Source organism: Parus major, chromosome 1A, assembly GCF_001522545.3.
Source record: "Parus major isolate Abel chromosome 1A, Parus_major1.1, whole genome shotgun sequence".
NCBI lineage: Eukaryota > Metazoa > Chordata > Aves > Passeriformes > Paridae > Parus > Parus major.
Genome location: NC_031773.1, coordinates 55,226,786 through 55,250,197, shown reverse-complemented (window position 1 = coordinate 55,250,197; position 23,412 = coordinate 55,226,786). Strand labels below are relative to the sequence as shown.

The 23,412-nt window shown below is 38.0% G+C and overlaps 1 protein-coding gene across 1 annotated transcript in view; it reads left to right on the top strand.

Moving 5' to 3' along the window:
* The window catches only part of SYT10 (synaptotagmin 10), a 37,167-nt gene that overhangs the window by 10,009 nt on the left and 3,746 nt on the right, over positions 1-23,412 (top strand). Inside the window, exons 2-6 of the mRNA XM_015626940.3 lie at positions 1,910-2,267; positions 8,451-9,015; positions 20,357-20,477; positions 20,819-20,990; positions 22,479-22,608. Of these exons, the coding sequence (XP_015482426.1) occupies positions 1,910-2,267; positions 8,451-9,015; positions 20,357-20,477; positions 20,819-20,990; positions 22,479-22,608 (1,346 nt within the window). The remainder of the gene's footprint in view (positions 1-1,909; positions 2,268-8,450; positions 9,016-20,356; positions 20,478-20,818; positions 20,991-22,478; positions 22,609-23,412) is intronic.

Here is a 23,412-nt window from a genome sequence, read left to right as displayed (position 1 = left end):
CATCTGTCAATCAAACAACTACAGACCATTCCCTGGCACTGAGGTCATGCAAGAGCCTCTCTCCTTGCTATTAATGTCTGTCATCTGCTGAAACAGAAGGGTCATATCCAAACCACCCGCTAAGAATGATAATTTTCCTGTTCTAATCCTAGATCCTAGAAATTAGACTAGGCTAGGAATTAACTGACTTAGGTATGATCTCCAGACTCCAACGTTTTCTATATGTTTTTGCCTTTCTCATGCATTTTCATGAGGAGTGGTCTGTAAGTTTGTTACTGAGAAATGCACCTGGATATTATATATAAATAAAGAAAAATTCCCAAATTTTCATCTTCAGCTTTCTATCTTCAGCATTCTGCTTCATCTATCTTCAATTCTCATAAGGGCTGGTGAGGTACATACTATTTCATGGGGCTAATCCATACCCTTTTGCTCATGTGAAAATCTATAAAAATATGCTCAAACTCTCTTTGCACTTTTCCAGTGATTCAGTTAAGTAGCTTGTAGCCTGGAGTTATGGATACAAAGTATTAGCTGTTAAACTGTCAGGACTTGTTGTAACAAAGAGCAGCAGCCATGGCTTGAGGGATATTTAAGCAGGGTTTTATGAATAATTTTAAGACACATAAAAGGCTGTATTGAAAAGGAAAGGGATTTTTTGGCTATAATATTGCAGGATACTGGAAAAATCAAATGGAAGCATGTCACATAGAATAAAACTCCTAATTAGGAATCAACTGGCAGTCCTGGTGATCCACCATCTCCTGAAAGACAAGTGTGTCCATGAAATTTTGTTGGTATAAAATCTGTTCTCCTATCTTTGGCCAGGCTATTGGATATTCTAAGCAGTTTTGGCAGCAAAAGTCAAATACAGGGCAGCGGGAGTAGCTCAGTGTACAGCATGATCTCCGTACAGCTCAGGGCATTTCACTGTGCTCTCTGAAGCCAGCTGCATTTTCACAGCAGAATTTTAGATACTGTTATATCTGTGCTATCTTGGTCTGACACAGTCTTGGTGCAGAGCTGACAATTTAACCACAGAAATCTCTTATTTATGACAGACTTTATCTTGTTCCTATTTACGCCTAAAAGTTAGGTTTTAAAATGTTTCTGAAGCAGCTGGCACACAGAGTCAGGAATTTGGCAAATCTTGAAGAAATTTGTGCATCAGCCTAGCAGTTTAGATCTAATCTGTCTTCATGTGTACTGATAGAAAGTGTTGACTGTGGCTTAACTTTTTCATCCATGTGTTCTTGATATTCTAAATATGTGTTCTAAAGAACAAAGCATCAACAACTTTTGACTGAAATTAAAGTTGTTGATGTTTTCAGAGCTGCATCCTCTACCTGAAGCCAGTAAGGAAAGGGATGTGTACATTACTAGTAAGGAGAAGGCTGTCTATATAGGTGCTTGTTTTCAAAATTGGAAATCTAGATTTGGGAACAGAATTCTCATGGTTTTGCTTTAAGTCTCTGGGAGGGTATTTGTTGTTTGATTAAAATAACTTTGCTTAAGCAAAGTAGGTCAATATTTCTTTCACCTACTGACCTCAAAACCCTTAGCCAACAGTGGCTGGGAATTTTTGGGGATTGTTTCCTTACTTCCTGAGAAGGAAATTTCCTGAGAAGGATGTCTGAGTATGTGGTACACATACTGGCCCTTGGTCTGAACAATTAAAGGAATGTTTGGGAAGCAGATATAAGAAAATAATAACATCTTAAAGATACAGACTTAGCTATCAAAAGGAAGAAAAAAGAAGAAAAAACTCAGAACTTTAAATAGGGTTTTAAAGCTCTACACAAACATAATAATAAAAATGCTTCTATCTCCTTGCCTGTGTCAATTTTCATTATTTTTTTTCTCTGCATGTTTGTCTGTCACGATGATTTTTGTTTCTAATTCCTTGCAGACGTCTCAGTCAGTCTCTTGGCAGTTGTCGTCAGCTTCTGCGGGCTCGCCTTGCTGGTGGTCTCACTTTTTGTCTTTTGGAAGCTCTGTTGGCCCTGCTGGAGGAGCAAACCTCTCACCTCCAGTGCCAGTAATGTCCCGCAGAGCAACTCCAGCGCTCCTACGGAGGTTTTGGAGAACAGCGAGAAAAAGGAAGTGAAAGAAGATGGGAAAGCTACCACCAAGGTACTTGAAGCTGCTCTGAAAATCAGCCACACTTCACCTGACATACCAGCAGAGGTCCAGAACGCACTGAAAGAGCACCTGATCAGACATGCTCGGATGCAGAGGCAGATCACCGAGCCCACGTCCTCATCACGGTAAGTCAAAGGCACTCACACTTGTGGCACCTTTCCCAGGAACAAGTAGAGCAGGAATGCTGCTGAAAATTTCCAGGATCCTGGATTATTCACAGGTTTCTTAGCAGTTATGGGTGAAACATCAGTCTTGTGAGTGTGAAGCCACGTTTTTCTTTGGACAGAATATTCTAAAACATATCAGTTACATAACCATTTTAACATATGAAAGTGAAATCTACATCTTCTACTACTTTGAAAATATAGATGTTGCTACTTTAAGCTTTTCTTTTTTGGTTTTTGATTACAAGAAAACATAGTTCGGTGTTTTTTTAAATAACTGCAAGTCTGGATTTTCAGAGATGTTTTTTATAGATATATCAGTTGTTTTTGCAGATGAAAGTTTCCCTCTCAACCAAATAAATGATAGGTTCATTGTCGATGGTACATTTCTCTAAGGCATGATTTGCTGATTACGAAGGAATTAAAATTCCAGTCTAAAAATACAGATCCTTGTGGACTGATCTTAAAGCTGTACAGATCCCATATAGGTCTATAAATAAATGACAAGCATGAAGCATTCCTTAGTGGTTTCTTTAGCATTAAAGTGGAGGACACAAACTTTAATTTTGCATTAGATGCCACTTTATATTGTAAAGCTGTGAAGACATGCAGGTACCTATAGATTCAAATGGGATTTTCTTCAAACACTGTCAGCAAATTTAATGCATAGGAACAAACAATGAACTGCAAAGGTCAAATCCTAAGATAAAAAGGAGATTGTATTATAAGGAAACACTGGGAAAATTAAGGCTAAAAGAGGCACCTGACGTATTGTGTAATGCCATAAGTTACAGTACAGATACTGTGTAGGATGTAGGTTTTTGTCAAAATGCCATTTGCTAAGGAAACACATACTACCAAAAAAAAAAATTAAATCCCAAACCAACCAAATTAAAAAACCCACTAAACCCAAATAAACAAACAAACAAACAAAAAGGCTCACATTTGCAATAATTAGAGACAAAAGGAGGAGGAGACACATGCTTTACACTGAGCAGGCACATACCTTGCTGGCCTCCTGGGAGCCCTAAAGACAATGTTTGGCCAGCTCAATGCACTCGTTGTGGCAGTGAGTGCTCAAGTGCTTTTGCTCAGCTATTCCAACCTCATGGAACAGCCAACAGGAAGCCACAGGAAGCTCACAAAATGAGAGCACTCCAGCCAGAGGAGGTCTGACTGACTTGAGCAGCCGAAGCATCTCCTGAATTATGAGGCTGTCCAGCTGGCTTTAAGCCACATTACCCTGGCTCTGCCTGGTTCCTGCTACTGTATCCATCTGCTCAGAACAGGAGCACAGCATCCAAACCACACTGAGCAACACTGCCACAACGCTCAGATAATTCTGAACTTGTAACTGTTCAAACTAAACACAGGGGAACAAATATTGGTACAGTTTAGCATGACAAACCCATTACCCAGCTCACTGCTACCTAAAAAGATATTAACTGAAAGAGTTTTAGCCATCAAATCCAAGTATTCAGACTGTCTGACCTCCTGAACAGACAGAAGAAATGGCTGGCTGGCAAATGGACTTGAATAGTCCCAGTGGTACTATAGGGAAAGAAAGAAGTTCCAGGGATATGCTCCAGATCTACTTCAGGCAGTGAAAATATTCTCACAGGTCTCTAGAGTGATTTGGACTGGGATCTAAATTAATACAAAATATTTGTGAAGCAAAGGACAGTTTTACAAAAGAAAAACCACCTACCAATACCAGTCTTTGTGCAACCTTGTAAAGGAGGTTTCTTTTTATCTTCTCAAGATTATCAGGGTTAAATCTCCTCTGAAAGGGATAGTTCCTGTGCTTTGAGTAACTTACAGTCCCACCACAGCAACAGTCTGTCACTTCTCTCAGCATATTTATATATGCATATATATACATATATATACATATATACACACACACACACACATATATATATAGATATATATGCATTATATACATACTCATTGAGTAGCAGGGTGTTTGGAAACATCACTTTCTTTTAGAGTTGGGTGAAAAATCCTGCATCATTTAACAAAACATGTTTAGAATGACATGTGCCTTAAAAATTACCCAGAAGTGGCGATCTTTCTGTTTGTAAACACATTTTATCTACATCCTGCTTACCTTAAGGGAGTCTTAACTGAACAGCCCATATTAATTGCTGCTGCCAAGAATATCATGTATGACAACATTTAAACCAATTTTCTGAATTATTCCTTACTGTGTGTTGCCCCAGCTGGCAACAATGTACCAGCAAAATGACTGAAACCTGACTCTGGTGCCCTTGATTGGGGGCCCTAAGTAAAAAGGAGCCAATGGCAGATGCAGAGGAAGTGCAACTTCTCTTCCACCATCTTCAGTGCAGCACTGCTTTGTTGCCCTCAGGAGTCCTGAGGGATGCAGATGCACCCTCTTCTAAAAGGATTGCTTTGACAAAGGATCTCAGAGAAATGCTTGCTGTCTGGATTGTTTCCTGTACACTGCTCTCACCTGAGCTGGGGCAAATTAAAGGGTTGTAACCAGTTCTACGATGGGTTCATAAAGCTATCAGCTCTTAATAAAATAAGTTAAATCATATTAAGTCATTGTAACTGAAGCATGAGGATTTTAATAAGCCAATCAGAGCAGCATTCAAATGTGCCTGATCACATTTTTTAGACTGTACATTTAACACTGAGACATGTTAGTCTGGGGAAATGATACACTTCTGTTTCGTTATAACTACATATTTTTCATAGTCCCTGATAATATGAAAAGACCCATTTGTTAAAAGCTCTTTAGTCCTTGACACCAATTAACCAGTACACTACAGCAGAACTGCAGCAGTGGTGCTCATTTGCAAATATTTTTTGCTCTGTTTTATTGAGAACCACCCTTTCCCATACTCTGTGATAATATTTTGCAATATAGTTCATTGCTTCTATGAAAATCCAGTCTTCAAACACTCACCTGTATTTTCCAAGAACATGCTTTTTGCTCTTTAGCATCAGCTGGAGAGGAACATGTTGAGCCAGTCAGTTCCCAAGGGGCACAAAGGCAAAAGCGAAGTGCTTGGGTTGGTTAAGGTTAAAGAAGAACAAATATATCTGTTGATTTTAGTGTTTGCAATGAGAAGAGAGAAGCTTTTGTTCTGTATAAATACCACCATTGATCATGCGCTTTTCTGGATTTGGACCAAAAGATTGCTCTAATGCTATCTAGGAAAGCTAGACCTGAGTCACCTCTCATAAATCTCAAGTCATTTCATGAATCAGCATCCTATCCCTCCCTTTTGTCACAGATGTGGCTGTCTTACTGAGTTTGAAATCAGCTTCATAGTATCATTATGCCCCCGAAAATACAGTTTTGTAATAGATTTACATACAGATTTGCTATCACTCAAAATGCATTTGCTCTGTTACAGAAGGCAGGTCTACTATAGGAGTGGAGCACATCATGTAAGAGTCAGTAGAGGCTGAAGTACCTGGATTTGCACATGTTGGTAGCTCTGCCACATTTTAACAACCTGGTTTTCTTACATCCTTGTATTTCATTATCACAGTCATTAATCTCTTTGTTACTGCAGAACAAAGATAAATATGTTGCCATGACAACAATGAAACACCTTAATAATTAACAGACCAATTAGCTGTCTTGGTGAAATGCTGTGACTCAGAACAGATACTAGGCACTGTGTAATTAGGACTTTGGCTTACTAGAGCAAAAGTGCTGCTGATTCCCAGAGGGAACAACCATAAAAATGCATTCTTTTACTTTGTGACATCTCACAACAATTCAGCAGAGGACCTGAAATGCATGAAGTCTGAAAATTTCAAAGCTGGTACCTTAGAAATCATAGATTTGGGGTCTTAAATATTGCTTTTGCATGCATTAACTCAGATTGTCATAAACACAAGGGAAGCTGAAGAAAAGAGAATTTGTCATGCACCTGTATCTGCTCAAACTGATGTCGTACAACCAGCTCACTGTTCCTCCTGCAAAGGCAGTTTTAGCTGCTGCTTATGTACAACAGGGTTTGAACACAATACCCTCATGGCAGGGGGACTGGAACTGGATGATCTTTCAGGTCCTTTCCAACTCGAAGTATTCTATGACTCTGTGATCACCTCAATAGTGCAGCTGCAGGTGTGAGGGGCACCCAGGAAGGCCTCCCTGCACAGGTTTCCTTAGCACTGACCGAAGTAGCAGTAACACAGGTCTTCCTGGACCTCATTTTGAGTCAAAGATACTAAAAAGATAGTCCTTAAACTGCTGTCTGCCCAGGAATGTGCTACATTTTGGGTGGAGTTCAGCTCCTTCCCCATGTTCTGGCATGGCCAGGAGGTTGTGCTTCTTGGAAGGCAAAAGCACCAGAACAGCTGTGAAACTCCCCACGGACAATATTCTACTTTTCTGACCAGTCAGGGCCTTTTCATTCCTCACTCCATTCCAATGTGGACATTAGACACTATGAATTCAGGGAGTTTTGATGTTTAAGAGAGAAGAAAATCTTTCAACTTGCCTATCTGTAGAGAGAGGCAAAGTGATGTGTTATTACATATATTACAATATTAATTAATACATATGTTACAAGAGGGATGCATTGTTATCTAAATTTGAGATCCAAACACCTGGATTTTTTTCAGTTACTTCAAGTCTGGGCTATGAAGCTCTCCCTGCCCTGTTTTTGTGTTGAGCTAGGACTGCTCCCTGCACCTAGCAGGACTGAAAGAGCTGAAAGGGGTAACGTTCTTGTCTATTATTGAATAGCTGCAGATTATCCTCTTGCATCTCTGCTCAGCTGAACTGTGGCAGTTTTGTGCTTTGTGCCTTCTGCAACCTCTTCACTTACAGCAAAAATACAAATAATATCTATGAAATGAGTCCTGGTTGCTTTCAAATGGACAATTTGAATTTCTGTTTTAAAGAAAGAAACACACAGCTGTGACACCTCTTGTTTTCAGAACACAACACCACAGGGAAACCAAGCAATAAGGCAAGGCTACGTGTGGCATTAATAAGCAATTGATTGCAAAAAGCAGGGGAAATTCTGACAATTGCATTGTTCTTTAATGGTAACTAAGTGTGCTCACAGGAGGAGGTGGTGAGCTTCTGCAGCACAGATTGTTGGGGTAGGGAAGTACCAAGGAAATGTGAAAATGCCTAAAAAATAAACTGGATAGTGTAGTTATAATGGCATCTGCTGCTGATAAATGCTGTGAAGATTTATTATTTTTTTTTTACAACTCTAAGGTTGTATGGCACTCCAGGGGTTTGATTTCACTCTTAGTAAGAACGGCACAAACTTGCCATTTGGATTCATGAGCCAAGATAAGCCCATAAATATATATGTTTATGCAACATTGTATTATTCAGAATTGCAAGGAATTTAACATACTGTTTCTTGCTAGTGGCACAGGAATCAGCTTTCTAATACACAGCACAGCAGACCATGAGAACAAAAGGAGGGGAAAAAAAAGCAACGAGGCAATGGCAGAAAATTGTTGGCAAAACTCTGAAACCCATTGCAGGCACAACAAAATATTCCCAGTGCTTTTGGAGAAGGCAGCCTGCACCTCAGTGTAGCAGATACCAGGCAGGTGTATATAAAATGTTGTAGGATGGCAAAGCTCTATGCTAAGAACCTCCAGGCACAACTCTGCATTTCTCTTTCAGGCGCCTTTCACTGTCATCAGTGTGAAGGCTGGTAAATATTTAATTGGAAAACCACCGTGGAATGCCTCCAAAAATTGGAGAGTACTGATGAAAATTCTGCAAGTGCTTTTTTTTTTTTTTTTTCTGTTTAACCATACTTTACTCCAGCCCTGGCAAAGTGGAATCATGCGAGGTTGGAACTGTCAACTTGTTGTGTGAAAGAACATGAATTCAGTTTCAGCAGCATAGTCTGAAAGCAAAGTTATAAATATATTTATTTTTGGTACAGTAGGTGTCCCCTAGGCCAAGAAATTAATTCTGAATGATCATTTCCTCTCAAGGGTGCTTTCAGACTTGCAAAACACTGAAGGGGGTGTGGAGATGATTACTTTTTAATTCTTTAAAGACAGGAGTCCTCACTAATTTTTTCTTATGTTTTCTTTTGAGAGATGGTCTTTTCCCAGAGATAACCATGGCTTGTTTTATGTGTCTCTGTGTGTCTCTGTGTGTGTGTGTGTGTCCAGGCACAATTCTTTCAGGAGGCATTTGCCAAGGCAGATGCAAGTGTCCAGTGTTGATTTTAACATGGGGACAGACCCGGTTTTGCAAAGGGGAGAGACCACAACCAGCATTGGGAGAATAAAACCAGAACTCTACAAACAGAAGTCTGTGGATTCTGATGGGCAGCAAGAAGATGTGAAAACATGTGGAAAACTTAACTTCACTCTCCGGTATGATTATGAGAATGAACTTCTGGCTGTCACAATTGTCAAAGCCTTAGATCTGCCTGCTAAAGACTTCACAGGAACATCCGACCCCTACGTTAAGATTTATCTGCTTCCAGATAGGAAAAAGAAGTTTCAGACACGAGTTCACAGAAAGACATTAAATCCTGTCTTTGATGAAACCTTTCAGTTTCCTGTAGCCTATGATCAACTCAGCAACAGGAAATTGCATTTCAGTGTTTATGATTTTGACCGATTTTCTAGACATGACATGATTGGGGAAGTTATTCTTGATAACCTTTTTGAAGTCTCAGATCTCTCCAGGGAAGCCAATGTATGGAAAGACATCCACTGTGCCACCACAGTAAGTAATGCCTTACAAAAGCATTAACATCATATTTTCATTTCTCTTTTGTAGTTTTTGGCAGTGTACCCTGTTTATCAGTAGAGTCCAAAATAAAAAATAAATAAAAAGAGGACCTGTCAATATTTTCCTTTGAGCACAGGGAATAATTCTTGGGAAGATATAAAATTTAATTACCAAAAAATCTTCTGGGAACATACTGTCATCTTTATGGCTCACTGTGTGTATATAAATTACATTTATTAATTAAATGCTACATTATCAAAGTCATTGCTTAGCCAGAACTAATAACATTTTCCTGTTAGCAAAATACTTTGTTCTGCAAAATGACCACCTATTAAGAAAAAGCGCCAATCCTATCCTGCTCTTGTTAGGAAATATTCATAGGTTAGAAATCTTGGTAAGGAAAGGAGGATAAAAGTGCTTGAAGTGGAAAATGTTCTTTGCTGACTGCACTGTGCTCAGGGCCCCCAAAAGCCATATCTGCATTGCTGCAGGTTGCCACGAAAACTCAAGAGGCACAAGCAAGAAGAATTAGGCAATATAAATTAATTAGTTTATTGTTGCAAGCAAGAGGAGGAGGTCTGTGCATGGGTGACAGGATGAATGGCAGGTTACCAGAGAACAGCAGCCTCCAGATATTGCTTTATTAGCCTTGACTTCCAAACTCATCCTCCCTGGCTGGGATTTGAAAGGGGAAAAAAACCCCAGTTAAAATAGTGAGGTGTAGGGTGTTTGTTTTGGTTTTGGATTTGGTTTCAGTTTCTTTTTAACTGGCATGCTATTTATATAGAAGTTTTGCCATCCCTGGTTCTGTGGGTGTACCCAAACAGTGTGACTCATGCCAGGGTTTCAGCAAAGGCCGGATTTCCACACGGGGGTGAACAGAGGACAGACCGGGACTACACATAAGTGACAGAAGCTTCTCATCATCCCTGCTCTGCAGCCAGAGGCTTCCCATGCCTTTTTCATCAAATGCTTTAATGATGCTCCTACCTACTAGGCAGGCAGGTCTAGGTCTGCATCATTAGAAGCATAAGGAGCACCAACATGGCCTCACCAATTTGAGCATGAGCATTGTGATCCCTGAGAAAGGAGAAATACCAGAGTATAGAGTAATGGAGGCAGTTTTCAAATGTGAATTCACAACAGCAGTTATTTATTATATTTATTTTTCTGGGCCTACAAAACTTCTCCAGACTTCAGCACACCTCCAGAAATCTTCATCTGTGTGTGCTTAGCTTGATCAAGCTTATATTTCAGGTTAATTTAAGAATTGTGTTCTCAAGCTTAAATTTGAATCTTTGTTTAAGGTCTTTGGATAATAGTGCAAATAACGATTCTTAAAAATTTCTTCTAGCTTTGATATTGTGTTTAATACTTTAGTAATTACTTAAAAGCTCACTGGTCACTTGGAGCAGGTGCATCTATGAGATCTTTAACTGGTAACTAGAACAGTTTCAACAAATAAGAATATCTGGACTGTTCATCACTGGTTTTGAGCAGATTGAAATGCCGTACCAGATTATGCATTTGGAGTTGATACTAATACACATATGGATGAAAATGGTTGCTAATCTTGATATTGGATCCCAGTTCAAGTTTCTTCCTCACTAAGGGTTAGTGCATGCAGTTTTAGTGCCTAACTCACTCTGCTGGTGTTTTCTCTGTGTCAAGCTAAGAGAAAGCACGAGGTTTTTGGATTTCAGCCTTTCAGTCAGTATAGTTTAAAGTACTGCATGTGTATGAAAAGGTTGTCTCCACTTCGACCATCAATAACAATAGCCACATAAAATTGAGATGTCTTCGAGTGCTGGGTAACCTCATCAGCTTTCACAAGCCTTACCCTGTTCTCAGAAAATTATGTAAGAAACTGGCAATTGATTTTTTTTCCTGGAAAAATGAAGCCTTCCTAGAAGATGTCCAGTAACTATATGTGCACTGTGCTGCTTTATGTTTTACTTAAGCTATTTTACGTAGTAGTAATACAGGCTTCTAGTTCTGTCATTTCAGAAACTGTAAATTGAGAGAGCCAGACCTCCACAGGAATAAACACTGTGTGAGATGTCAATCAGTGAGGACATACCGTCTTAAACAGATATAAAATATATAGATATATTTTATATATTATATTATTATAAGATATATTATATTTTATATATTTTATATATAAAATCTACCAAAGACACTAAGTCGTATTTAAATTACTATTGTTGGCCAGAATCAACTGAATTTGGATAAGCCTTGAAAAAGAAAGATCCAGCTGGTTCTAGAATTGATGGAAAATAATTCTAATCAGAGCAAGAATGCTTTGGTGTTGGTAAGGAATCTGCAAATCAGGCAGGCTGTGTGAGTGGAAAAGGCCCTACCCACCCAGTAGCCAAGATGTTACTCTGCAAATTTCATTTCTCTCATGCTTTTTACCTCTTCACCTTCTCTCTGTTTTGCTGTATGCTCTGGGAAGTTTTTTTGTCTCTGCTCAGACATGGTTCCTACACCCAATGGTCTTTTTGTGTTGTTGCTAAACGACAGATGTGGAAAATGGTAGAAGTGATAGATCAAAAAATTAGTCCAAAACTTGATAAAAAACAGTGAAAGCAGACTCTCCTCAGCTCTGAAACTTTTACCTCTCTTCCACAGTCAAGAATTTTCTACTCAGAAGTTAAAAGGAGGGTAAAAAACATTCCTATCACCAGAGTGAAAAGAATCTATTCTTGTGACACCAAACTTTGCAGTCTTAAACATTACTAGAGAGATTTACCAAGAAAATGGATTGCAGCATTTTGCCTGTGAAGGAAATTTCCACAGGAGATCAGGACAGTCTTTATTATGCAACAACTCTTTGTCAGCAGTTAACATAACTTTTAAAATATTTGCTTGCACAAATATAATTAAAATTTAAAAATAATTGCTTGCATATAGAATTTTTATTTGGTACAGGAAATACAGTCTGGGAAAATCAGACTGGATGGTTGCACTGAGTCCTTTTGGCTCTAAACCAAATAGCTCTGTGTGAATCTACAGTTTTAATACACTTTCTTTGCTCCTAATAATCATTTGAAATTATTCTATGGAAGTGCAGGATTGGCCCACACACACACACACACACTCTCATTTTTATTCTCATTGTTTTCAGATGAAGATATTTATTCACATTTTTTAGTTTGTATTTTTACCTCTATTTTTGCATTCATGCCATTGTCTCTCTGTTATATATGATGTTGAAAACATACCATGTTTTATAATATGTAAGATGTACGTGTTTTATGTGCTAAAGTATATTCATTTCTTAATGTTAGATTATTAACGTAAATTTAGAGCAAAATCAGTAGTGTAGGAAAAGTATCTTACATACCTGATATATTCCCAAATTTTGCTTGTACAAGTGATTGAATTTTCAATTAATAATCCATCATTTGCTTCTGCTCACCTTATTAATTAAAAGAACAATAAAAGAAAAAAATCAAGAGGCAGCTTTAGACTACCTGTGAAGGTTGTTCAGTATATTGGAACACTGTAATTTTCACTACACTTGAGAAAAATAATTCATAACATTAAAGGCAAACAAATAATATCAAATGGATTGTTAATCAACACATGAGACTTCTGTTTCTGTCAAGTGCTTGTAAGTTTTTCATATATTTCTGAGGTTTTGTTACTACCAAAATATACTGCATACTTTAAAAAAAAAAAAACAACCCTTTTTTTTTTAATTGCTAACAAGCACTTCTAATATTCAGTGTGTTAAAATTTTCTACACAAGAAGTCCACTGCTGGTGATCCAACAATATCTGCATGTAAACATTTATTAAGTTCCTATAATACTTTTAAAAGTATTTTAATAGTTATCACCTGCTTTGGAAACTTCCTCTAATGCTGTTGCCTACAAAAATTGGCAAGTGACTGTCAGAGATTTTTTTTTATTTTTTTTTTCTGAAGGTATCCTGTGAAGTCTGTTAGAATAACCGATTATAGGAAACCATGCAGTTGGGGGGAAAAAATTAAAGCTCAGAATTTAGAGGAAAGCCATTTCCATTTCCAGCAGTGGTAGTCTCTTGGGGATCTTAGTCATCAAACTGTCAAGTACTTGTAGCCTCTAGAATTATCTCATGTAGACAGATGGAACTTGATTATTATTTAGCTCCCCAACACGAGGCCTTTCAGTGCTGCAGTTTGCTCATTTGTGAAGTAGAATGCAAAAGCAGATTTTGTAAGGATGTAGTCTTCATGCTATGTCTGTGGTGCATGATGGCAATTGGAATACAATTAATAGAGTCACTGGGAAAGACAGAAGTGCTTAAATATATCTATTTAAAATAAGTAGGACAGTAACATTTGTCTCAGTTCATTTATATCAAACACTTGCCAGAGTAGGAAATAACAGGTAATTCTGCTGGCTGCTGGCCTCTGTTATGAAAACAGATTCTTCCAATTTCCTCATCAAACAAGAATGAACCCACCTCTGAATTTCACCCATGTTTGCTTTGTTTTTCTCCATTTCCCCTGTTTTGTAGATGGACAAAGCCTTAGACCTCTCCCTGAGTAAGGCAACTGTGGCAGAGAGATGACAGAGATGTCTTTTGTAGCCCAGCCTTGAGGCCACATTTTAAGGATTGTCCTGTTTCTCTGAGTGTTCAAAGAGCAGCACTGCGAGGAAAAGTTTTATCACCAGCAATGTAGTGGGCTAAGCCCTACAGCTACCCATCTTCATCAGAATGCACTAAGACTTATGAAAGTTTCTGGAAATGCACCTGAAAGGTTCAACAGGAACTTAAACAAGTGTGAAAGACTCAGGGCTTGTCAGAGTAGGAACATTTATCATCTCTGTAATGGGAACAGCTCCTTCTAAGCCAAGAACTGCTGGCACTTGTCATTTCTGCTCAGGGCCAGTGATAAAAGGGATCCATGTGACCAGTGCTCCTGCTGAGCAGGTGAGAGAATACTGTGCATCATTCTTTAGAGGAAACATTTTGGACAATTTATGTTTGGAACTGCTTTAGGTCCATTTGATAACTAGAAAAGACAATGGAGAAAAGGGTGAGTTTCTGTCCAGTTACTGAAAGCAGGAAAGTTTTCTACTAGTATTATTGTTGTTGTTGTTATTATTATTATTATTATTATTGTCATTATCATTATCATTATAATTATCATTATCATTATCATTATCATTATTATTTAATGTTTCTCTTCATTTGAAACAAAAAATTATTTGAATATTTTTATTTTCTAGGGGCAAACTGCTACTTTCACTCTACCCTAAAAGTAATAAGTATTAGGTGAATGAAGGGCATGGTTTCCTCAAGGGATTTTAACATCTCTGCATCCAGACAGTGCTGTGGCAGCTGTAGGTACATGACTTGCCTGCCCTGCTGTGCCCTGAGAGCTCTCTGACTTTCTCACTGCAGTCTCTTTTCAGACATTGCACTGCAGCTTCACAAAAGCATCTTTCTCTAGGAGGCAATATACATTTTGGTTTGTTCTCCTGTCACAGTCTGTTCACAGAAGCACCTCTGTTCTCAGCTGTTCTGAGGCAGGAAAGGGCTTCCTTGCTGCCTGGCAAGATGTAACAACCCCCCAGTGCACAAGACAGGTGGTTCTGTACGGAGGGAGCAGCACAAGGAGCACCCAGGAGCATTCCAGGGCGCTACTGAGGGCATTCTGCAGTCTCAAGGAGCCCTCCCTCTGCCACCAGGGCTGCAATCTGCAGCAGAGCTTACCCAGAGCAATCAGGGTGACAGGCTCAGACAGGCATTAGCCTTCTGCAAGCAGAAGTCAAAGTCATTATAGAGCACCAGGCCCCACTGCTTCCATACTGTCTTCCACAGAGGCAAGAACAAACACAAACTTAATTGATTCATTTCCCAGGGCAACAGCTCAATCAGGAACCGGTGCTGAGAGGAAGGAAAGAGCTGGGTTTGATATGCAAAGAATAACAGAAGACAAAAATAAATATTAGCTGTGGGGACAAGGTTTCCAAAGGAAAATCCCCTCGAGAGGTGGTAGAATTAGCTCTCCAGTTTGAGCCTCACGGAACTTTTAATAATTTCTGTGATAGCAAGGGTACCATTGGATTCTAAATGCATAAATGAGAAAACAGACTGGTAGATTTCTGTCCTGTTCTTTACTATCACTCTTTTAAGTCTTGATATGTGCCTCAAAACCAGAAATACCTTAATACATTCTTAACTAATTTTCTCAGGGGATAGATTTTCTTTCTCTCTCCATCCAACTCCCAACACTCATTGTTATATTTTATCCCTGATTCTTGAAGCTTAATGTCAGTAGTTTTTATTGGAAAGGAGAAATATATATAATATGTTTCTAAACAGAGAAAATCTGTGCTGTGGGGGAATTATCTTCCTGAAATATTCAAGTAATCCAAAGGTCTAGCTCTGCCAACGCATTTTTCTTTAAATTTGCATACTATATAGAAAAACAGTTTTCAGTGTTACTAAAGGAAACAACTAAAAGTCTAAAAAAGCAAATGCCTGAATACCTTCTTAGATAGCTAGAAAACTATTATTATTATTTATTACAGCCACTTGCTAAAAATATATCAGGAAAAGTGATATATATATCAAATATGCAAATATGAATTTGCATATTATTGCAAATAATTTGTTTAGAAATCAAGTACAAATGGAATTCATGTTGCTGTTAGTATTTTTGTTATGCTACTCTTACATGCAGTCCTTAGAACGTCATTCCAATAGCAATTAATAGGAAAGTAGTTCCAGATATTGAAATTGATATTAAGAACTGAAATTGTTACTGTGGATTATGATAATCTGAATGATAAATAAACTAGAAATAAGTAACTTTTGAGGGAATCTAATTTCTGCTGCACTATTCATTATGCAGATACTTATTATTTTAACCATGGAAATGAATGAAGGCTAGTAACAATAAAAGCATGTAAATTTTCCAGTTCCAGCAACATTTACCTAGATCATTGTAAGAATACATAGCAAGTAGCTGTTTAAAGATTTTGCTTTAATTTCAAAACTTGGAAAAGCAGTGGAAAAGAAAATGAAACAAACATCAGTGAAAAAAATGGTCTAAAGTTCACTTGTGACTCAGAAAGGACGGGTTTTTTTCACATATCAGGTTCCTATAAGCTCTTTCCTCCTGCTATCATAGGAAGTCAGTTAAGATGTTGGCATAGAGGAGGGAGGCTGTGAAAGTTATTAGACTATCAGTATAGTCAATAAACAGTTTTCCTGTTCAGTTTCAGAGTTATGGGGGTTGATATGTGAGTAGAAACCACCCTGAATCTAGAAGGATCTTCCCCACTGAACTTGTGGAGGTTCCTAGTTAAAAGTTATCTCATCAGTTTGGTGGAAACAACTGAGAAAATTAGTTGGAGTAAGTGTCAGAAAAGCTTTTTCCAGCAATAGCAGTTCAAAAACCTCAATCAGTTTTATTGATGCTCCCCTACAAGTTCTCCAAACTTCTCCTTGTGTCCCGTCCCTTTTTTTCCACAGCCTCTGTAGAAATGATGCAATTTTTACAAGCATATGTGAGAAAATGAGAGCACTGGTGTCCATTGGGTATGGAAACAAATAGAACAGCACAAGGAACTTTTTATTTCTGACTGTGCCAACTCCTGGAGTAATTTCCCAAGAGCCCACAAAGCAGAGAATGTGAACAGATCCTAATGGATCCATCCTTAATGGAAGTAATGCAAAAATATTATTAGCACATTCATTCACGTGGTTACTAATGTGGGAAGAGAATTATGCTATTGTAAAAAAATCTGCATTCTGTAGCTCAAAACCCACAGAGTTCATCAGAATAACTGATATGTGCCTGCGAGACCACTGTTTTCTTTGTTTTATTTTGTTCTAGACCCACCATTCCAGAAAATGGATGGGATAGAGGTAAAATGGTAGCTATGAAAGTAACTGAAGATGGTAAAGTGCTGGCCACTGTTTCAGGTCCTTAGTACTGTGTGATGGCTGGTGGATACAGAAGGGAAATAAGTGAAGGAAAGACATGAGGTGTCAACAAATGCTTCCATTTGCATAAGTGCAGCTGTGCTCGATGCTGGTTTTTCTGCATCTGTTATTGGAAGCCAGTGGGAGGCAATCATTACAAGCATCCATAAAGCTAGCTGTTAATTGAAACCCAAATTTAGTTCAAGAAGAAAAAGAAAATCTCAAAGTAGGTCTATGAAAGAGATGAAGTGTCATGGGAGTTATCTAAGTCATGCGCAGTTTTTGGAACATATGTGATTCATGTAAGGCAATCTGAGGATTGTTTAAAAATATGCACAAATGACAACCACTGTTGTGACAACCACAAGATTGTGTCTTGTGAGTTGTGTTTTGTTTGAGGTGCACTGTAGTGCAGATGTGATTGCTGGGGGCAGTTTCTGCCTTGGTTTCTTCAGGTTTGCTTCTACTGAAGGGTTCCTGTCAGATTACTTGTGTCAACTTGATTAGCTAGTGTATTATAAATCAGAAAAAAATAAATGAGAAAAACATGAATTTTCCATAGCACTGAGATTCTAAATTAAATTGAATCCTATATTTAAATCTCAACTAAAATTGATAATGTTTAAGGATCCAGGGAATTTAAAAATGTTACTCATCTTAATCAATGTGATTAACAAAGACTGTCATGATAAGCTTAAAAAAAAGCAAACAAAAAAAAGTGTTCTATATTTATAATCTAGGTCTGAATCTGTGTTTTCAGCCCCAAATTTATGAGTCTCTAGTGCTCAAATTAACAATAAAATGTATGTCTGAAAATGGAGATATCTCAGACATTTTATGCAGTACATAGTTTCTTACACTATAATATATAGGTATAATTTTAATCTTAATTCTTCAAAAGAATGTTCGGAACTTCACACATTTGCACTCACGTGTGAAGGAAGATCACCAATCTTGGCAGATATTCAGAGAAGAAACTGCTTTTCTCTGCCCCTCAAAAATGTGCTGAAGAGTAACAACAGAGTGAGATTGGCAAGCATTTTGAGCAATGTTACTTTTAAACTGTTTAAGTCACAGTACATAGTCCTGTCTGTATTCTGCTTTATCAGCTGAGCTTACACAAACCTTTGCGTGTATACCCAATTTCTCTTCAAAGAGAAATAATAGAACACACAAGTTCATACTCCCATGTTCAAAAATCATTTTTTCTCTATTCACCTACACAAGCCATCTCTCTGAAGAAGAAAAAATGAGATCATTTTATGAGCTACCCATGATGCTTCATGATGGAACCCATCTTCATCGCCTTTCTTAACATAGGTACCTCAGGTAACTCTGAAGCACTGAAACTCAGGGAACTCTTATTTTCTTCTCAAACAAAAGAGTGAGATCTGTTTGACTGAGATCTTTTTGATACATGGATATGAGAAACAACCATCAGACTCTTAACTCAGTGAGTAATGCCAGTAAGAGATGCTCTGCTTGAAACAGTGTTCAGATATGTCAGAACTGTAAAATATAAAACATCACTTACCGCTGTAACAAATTAGTGGAAAGAATTACCATTCATTTGTTCAAGTTTTATTTGTTTTCTGAAATAGAAAATTGAGTTTGGTAATTTGCTTTGTGGCACAAAATTCTGCACTCTTTGTGGCAAAGAAAGGGAGAGGTCAAATAGCTCTATATTGTCCTGTGTGAACTGAATGAGCTCAATCATTTTGAAATTCTGAGGAATCTGAAATTCTGACAAGCATGAAATTTGCCCACAGTGCACGTTCACATGCTTATCAAACTAGTAATTGTCAAAACAAAATCCCACCAAAATGACTGAACATGTGAATTGACTAACATATACAAGAGTCAATATTTTATTACCACTGCAACAGAGACTTTAAAGCTAATACAAAACTGTATTCTTCAATCTAGTCTGCAATGCAGGGAGAAAAAAAAACCAATAACAAGACAAAATACAAAAAAATCCCACACCCCAAAGCATGTGATTAAGTCCATCTTTACTCAAGAAAGATGTGAAATACTTGTTTCAGTTTAGACAGGGTATTAGCCTGAAGGAAGTCAATAAAACTGTTCATATAAGCAACTGAAGAATGTGAACAAGAAACACTTGTCTAACTGTAAACAATGTATTTGTCATCTACATGGCAATCATTATTTTAATATGTTTCATTTAAAAATATATTATGCTTGCCTTCTAATACTAGAACAGCTGTACCACAAATCCAGTGGCTCTCAAGCAAGGTTTTACTCTCACCTTAACTGTAGGTTTGACAGATAGAATATTGAAGCCGAGATGTCAAAAATGAGTTTTTTAGTATTAGTGAAAAAAAAAAAAAAGTCCTTTGAGATCACATGAGCATGCTTGAGGGTGGCTGCTTTACAGAGTGTCTTCCTTACATGCCCCTTACAAACTCATATCTAAGTTCTTCAATTTTTGGTGGGGTGGGGAGGTCGCAAAGGTGTATTTAAAATGAAGAACAGGAACAATTTAGAACATAAAAAATATCTCAAAACCTAAACTTTTGCAATGTTGGGATCATTGTATAACCGAGAAAAGAAAAAAATAAGAACTGGTAGAAACTTTCTTAGGTTACATCTCTCAAGTATTGTAGCATCTAAACTGTATGTAAACATCCTATTGCATGAGTACTTAGCACATGGTCTCAATATTGAAACTGTCTCTTTGTGAGGATTATTTACATTCATGTAGAACTATCTATCATTTTGAGTATATTATCCTCCAAAATGTTCTTGTTGAACCAAGAAAGCTGTAGGTGCTATGCTATTCCTTTACTTTGCTTTTCTTCTGAAACAGATCAACCTCTCAAAACACAATGCGAGCAGTAAAGAGAGCAACTTCCACAAGCATGTTCTTCTTTTTGAAGCACTTAGACAGGATTAACTTTTTACACACATACCTGTGAGAAGTTATTCTCCTACATAAATTCCAGTGTCTAAAGATCATGTAAATGTGACTGATCTCATTATATTTCTTCAGATCAGAAGAAATCATCAGATTTTTTCTATTGGGGCTGATGGAGCATGAGTGTTTTCAAGAGCAGAGCTTGACATTCTATTTTCATTCTATTTTTCACCTTTTTGTTTGTGTGAATTCAACACAAAAAGAAATCCAGATAGCTTTGTCTCTGGTTTTGTTTTAATTTCTCGGTTTAGTTACTGAAGATCTTTTCTCTAAAATGTAGTTTTGTTGTTACTCCTCCTGTACTTTATGGAAATAATTTTTGAAAATTGCTTGTGACCTCTTCAGAAGCATCTGAGGCTGCAAAGGAAGCCTCTTTCCATTTTGGAAAAAATATTACAGTTTTGCATGATCTGAACTGAATTTTGGTAGTATGATCAGGTTTCTAATAATTGCTTTTCTTTTTCAGGAAAGCATAGATTTGGGTGAGATCATGTTTTCCCTTTGTTATTTGCCTACTGCTGGGAGAATGACTTTGACAGTCATCAAATGTCGAAATCTCAAAGCAATGGATATAACTGGTGCATCAGGTGAATCTACTTTTTTTAAACAAGGCAGAGTCTGTTCAGGAAGGGGATGATTAGCATCTTGGGATTTGTGTGTCTAACATGGCTGTGGGATGGAAGTAGTAGGAGAATAGCTACAGACCCATTTAGAAGGACTGCCTATCTATGGTCTGGAAGCTAGGCTGTCTGGAGAACCCATACCTTTCCTTTGCATTTACAACATGATGAAAGCAGTGTTTGCCAGGGTCACTCAAACCTTTGCAACTTTTTACCTTAGCAACATAACATTCTTACCACAGTGTTTTAGTGCTGCACATTTGAATGGCTTTGGGTCCTAAAGCATGAACTGAATATCTGTTACTCAGATCCGTATGTCAAAGTGTCACTGATGTGCGAGGGACGGAGACTGAAAAAGCGGAAAACAACCACAAAGAAGAACACCTTGAATCCTGTTTATAATGAGGCCATCATCTTTGATATCCCTCCAGAGAACGTGGACCAGGTCAGCCTCTCCATTGCAGTGATGGATTATGACAGGTAAGCACAGTTCATTTGCTGACCACTGAGACAATTCCTGATCACTGCAAGACACTGCTTTCTGCCCCCTTGAGCTTACAAGCAGCTTCAGCATCACAAAAGATAAAGCCTTGGAGCCTTGTCCTGAAGAGGTTTGAAGCTTCCACACCTTTTAGAGCGCATGGCATTTTATCTGTATCATAAATAACTGAGATGAGGAAGAAATATGGCTCAGTTTTCTTTCAGGCCACTAGCCCTGATACACATTCCTGTCCATTTCTGCAGGCTGGACTATGTACAAACTTTATAAATCAGGTATGTCTTCTAGCTTAAAAAAGTCCCTCACACCTCTAATTTTTATTTAAATAGCAGGTATTTGAAACTAAAGAAAATTTCAATGACTAAAAAGGAATTAAATGCTAATTACATCATTGAATTAAGTCATAATTAATGCTTGGGTTGATTCATTAAAATAACCTTTCAATATGTAACCTTTGAGTTCAGCCCTCACTGATAACACGTCTAATGCTAATTATCTACAGCATCACTGAGAATTGACAGGAAGATACTCCTGCATAGAGTGGCTCAAGGACTGCATGTTGATCAAGACAGTGACTGACAGAATCCTGCCTGAGCCAAGTCTGCTTCATTCAAGTGCTATTAGTAATGAGCACTTGAGTTTGCTGGACAAATAAACAGTGAAAGTCCAATTTAGTAACATCACCCTTCAGACTGTTTTCCCTTGCCATCAGATTTCTGGTTGTTCTCCAGGTTCTGCCAGGAAGACATTCTCGGTCAGATGTGAGAGTGGCAGCACGGTGCCATTAGCAGGGAAGGAGCACAGCAGCTTGCACACTTTCAGTCCCCCTCAGCTCCTCCTTTCCCAGCACTTGCTAAGGGGAAATTGGAAAGCATTATTCTAAGGTACACAGAGTCAAGGTACAGAAAATTGCACTTTCTGGTGTTCCTCAACCAGTTTATGGCACTGTGAGGAGCACAAAATATTAAGGTATGGCCTATTACAACTAAGACTCTTACCTTCACATTTTTGACTGAACTTCCAAATATCACAGCAGCTAGAGCTGAGAAATAGTTTATGAAATTATGTCTGAAGCATTTGCAGCAGGAAATGTATTCCCCACCATTTTCCTTCACCTTCCTCTCCCACAAAATTCAAGCATGTTTTCCTTCAGATAAATTTGTGTATTAAGATCCTTTTCTGTCCTTGTGGCTTTTGGGTTGTAACCTTTTAATGGCAAGGATTATGTTTTCATTGCTTTTTTTATAGCTGCTAGAAGCACTCTGGTAGTAGCTGGAGGTTTTTGATGTTACCATTACAGAGTTTAATATTACTATACTACCATCAAAACTAATATCTGTAATAAATGATGTGAAAACTTGGGTCCTGCATTCTGTGCCACACTAAAGCAGTAAACAGAATTGTATACCAGATGTTATTAAAACAATTTTTTATTAAAAATCAATTCTTTCTCTTTCTACAATTCTCAGAGTAGGGCACAATGAGGTCATTGGAGTATGCCGGACAGGAATTGATGCCGAAGGCCTTGGAAGAGATCATTGGAATGAAATGTTGGCTTACCCACGTAAACCAATAACTCACTGGCACCCATTAGTAGAGGTAAAAAGTAGCAAAATTTTCTCCTTGATACTGAATGTTTTTGTCCCTCACATTTACGGACTTCTGAGAATCATGAAAATTGGTGCAGTACCTATAGATCAGGTAGAAGATCATTAGCACAGCCTAAATCTATTTGCATGGGTTTATCTAACACTTAAAAGAGCCTTTTCAAGAGTTTCCATGACGCTCTGAAGGCATTGTAAGATTACATTTAGACATTTAAAATTTCCAGAGGTTATGATAAAGAGCTTACAGCTACTTAGAGGAGATCATTTGCAAAAATTTCAAAAGCAATCATTTCCTATTCAAAAATCTTTAGCACAAGCTGCTGTTGCTAAAACATTAATCTGGAACTGGCCTGCAAATTAGGCTAAATTGTGGCAACATACCAGCAGCTCCCTCCAGAGTTATTCAACAGATGCTTACTGGAAGCTTTTTCAAATGTAGGGGGTGATTATGTCTACAAGTCCCTGGGCTTGGACTCCCTCTGAGATCTGCTGTGGCCGCACATTGCTGGTGTTCTGTACACAAAATTCTCACAGCTCTGGACTCAGAAAGACACATATTGAAGCCTTAGGAAGCAGCAGGGGCACAGTTTAGCCCAACACAAAAGCAATCTCTGTAGAAAAATTAGTTTCTGCCTGAGGCCATTTGATTTCCCCACTCTGTATAGCACATCGTTGCACAACATGTCCTGTGCCAGGTAGCAAAAGCATAATATCAAGGTTCCAGTAAAACACCAAGAAGAGTGTGGGAGAAAGAAAACTGAGTCAAGGCAACAGAAAAGTGTCTTTTAGAGGTTCA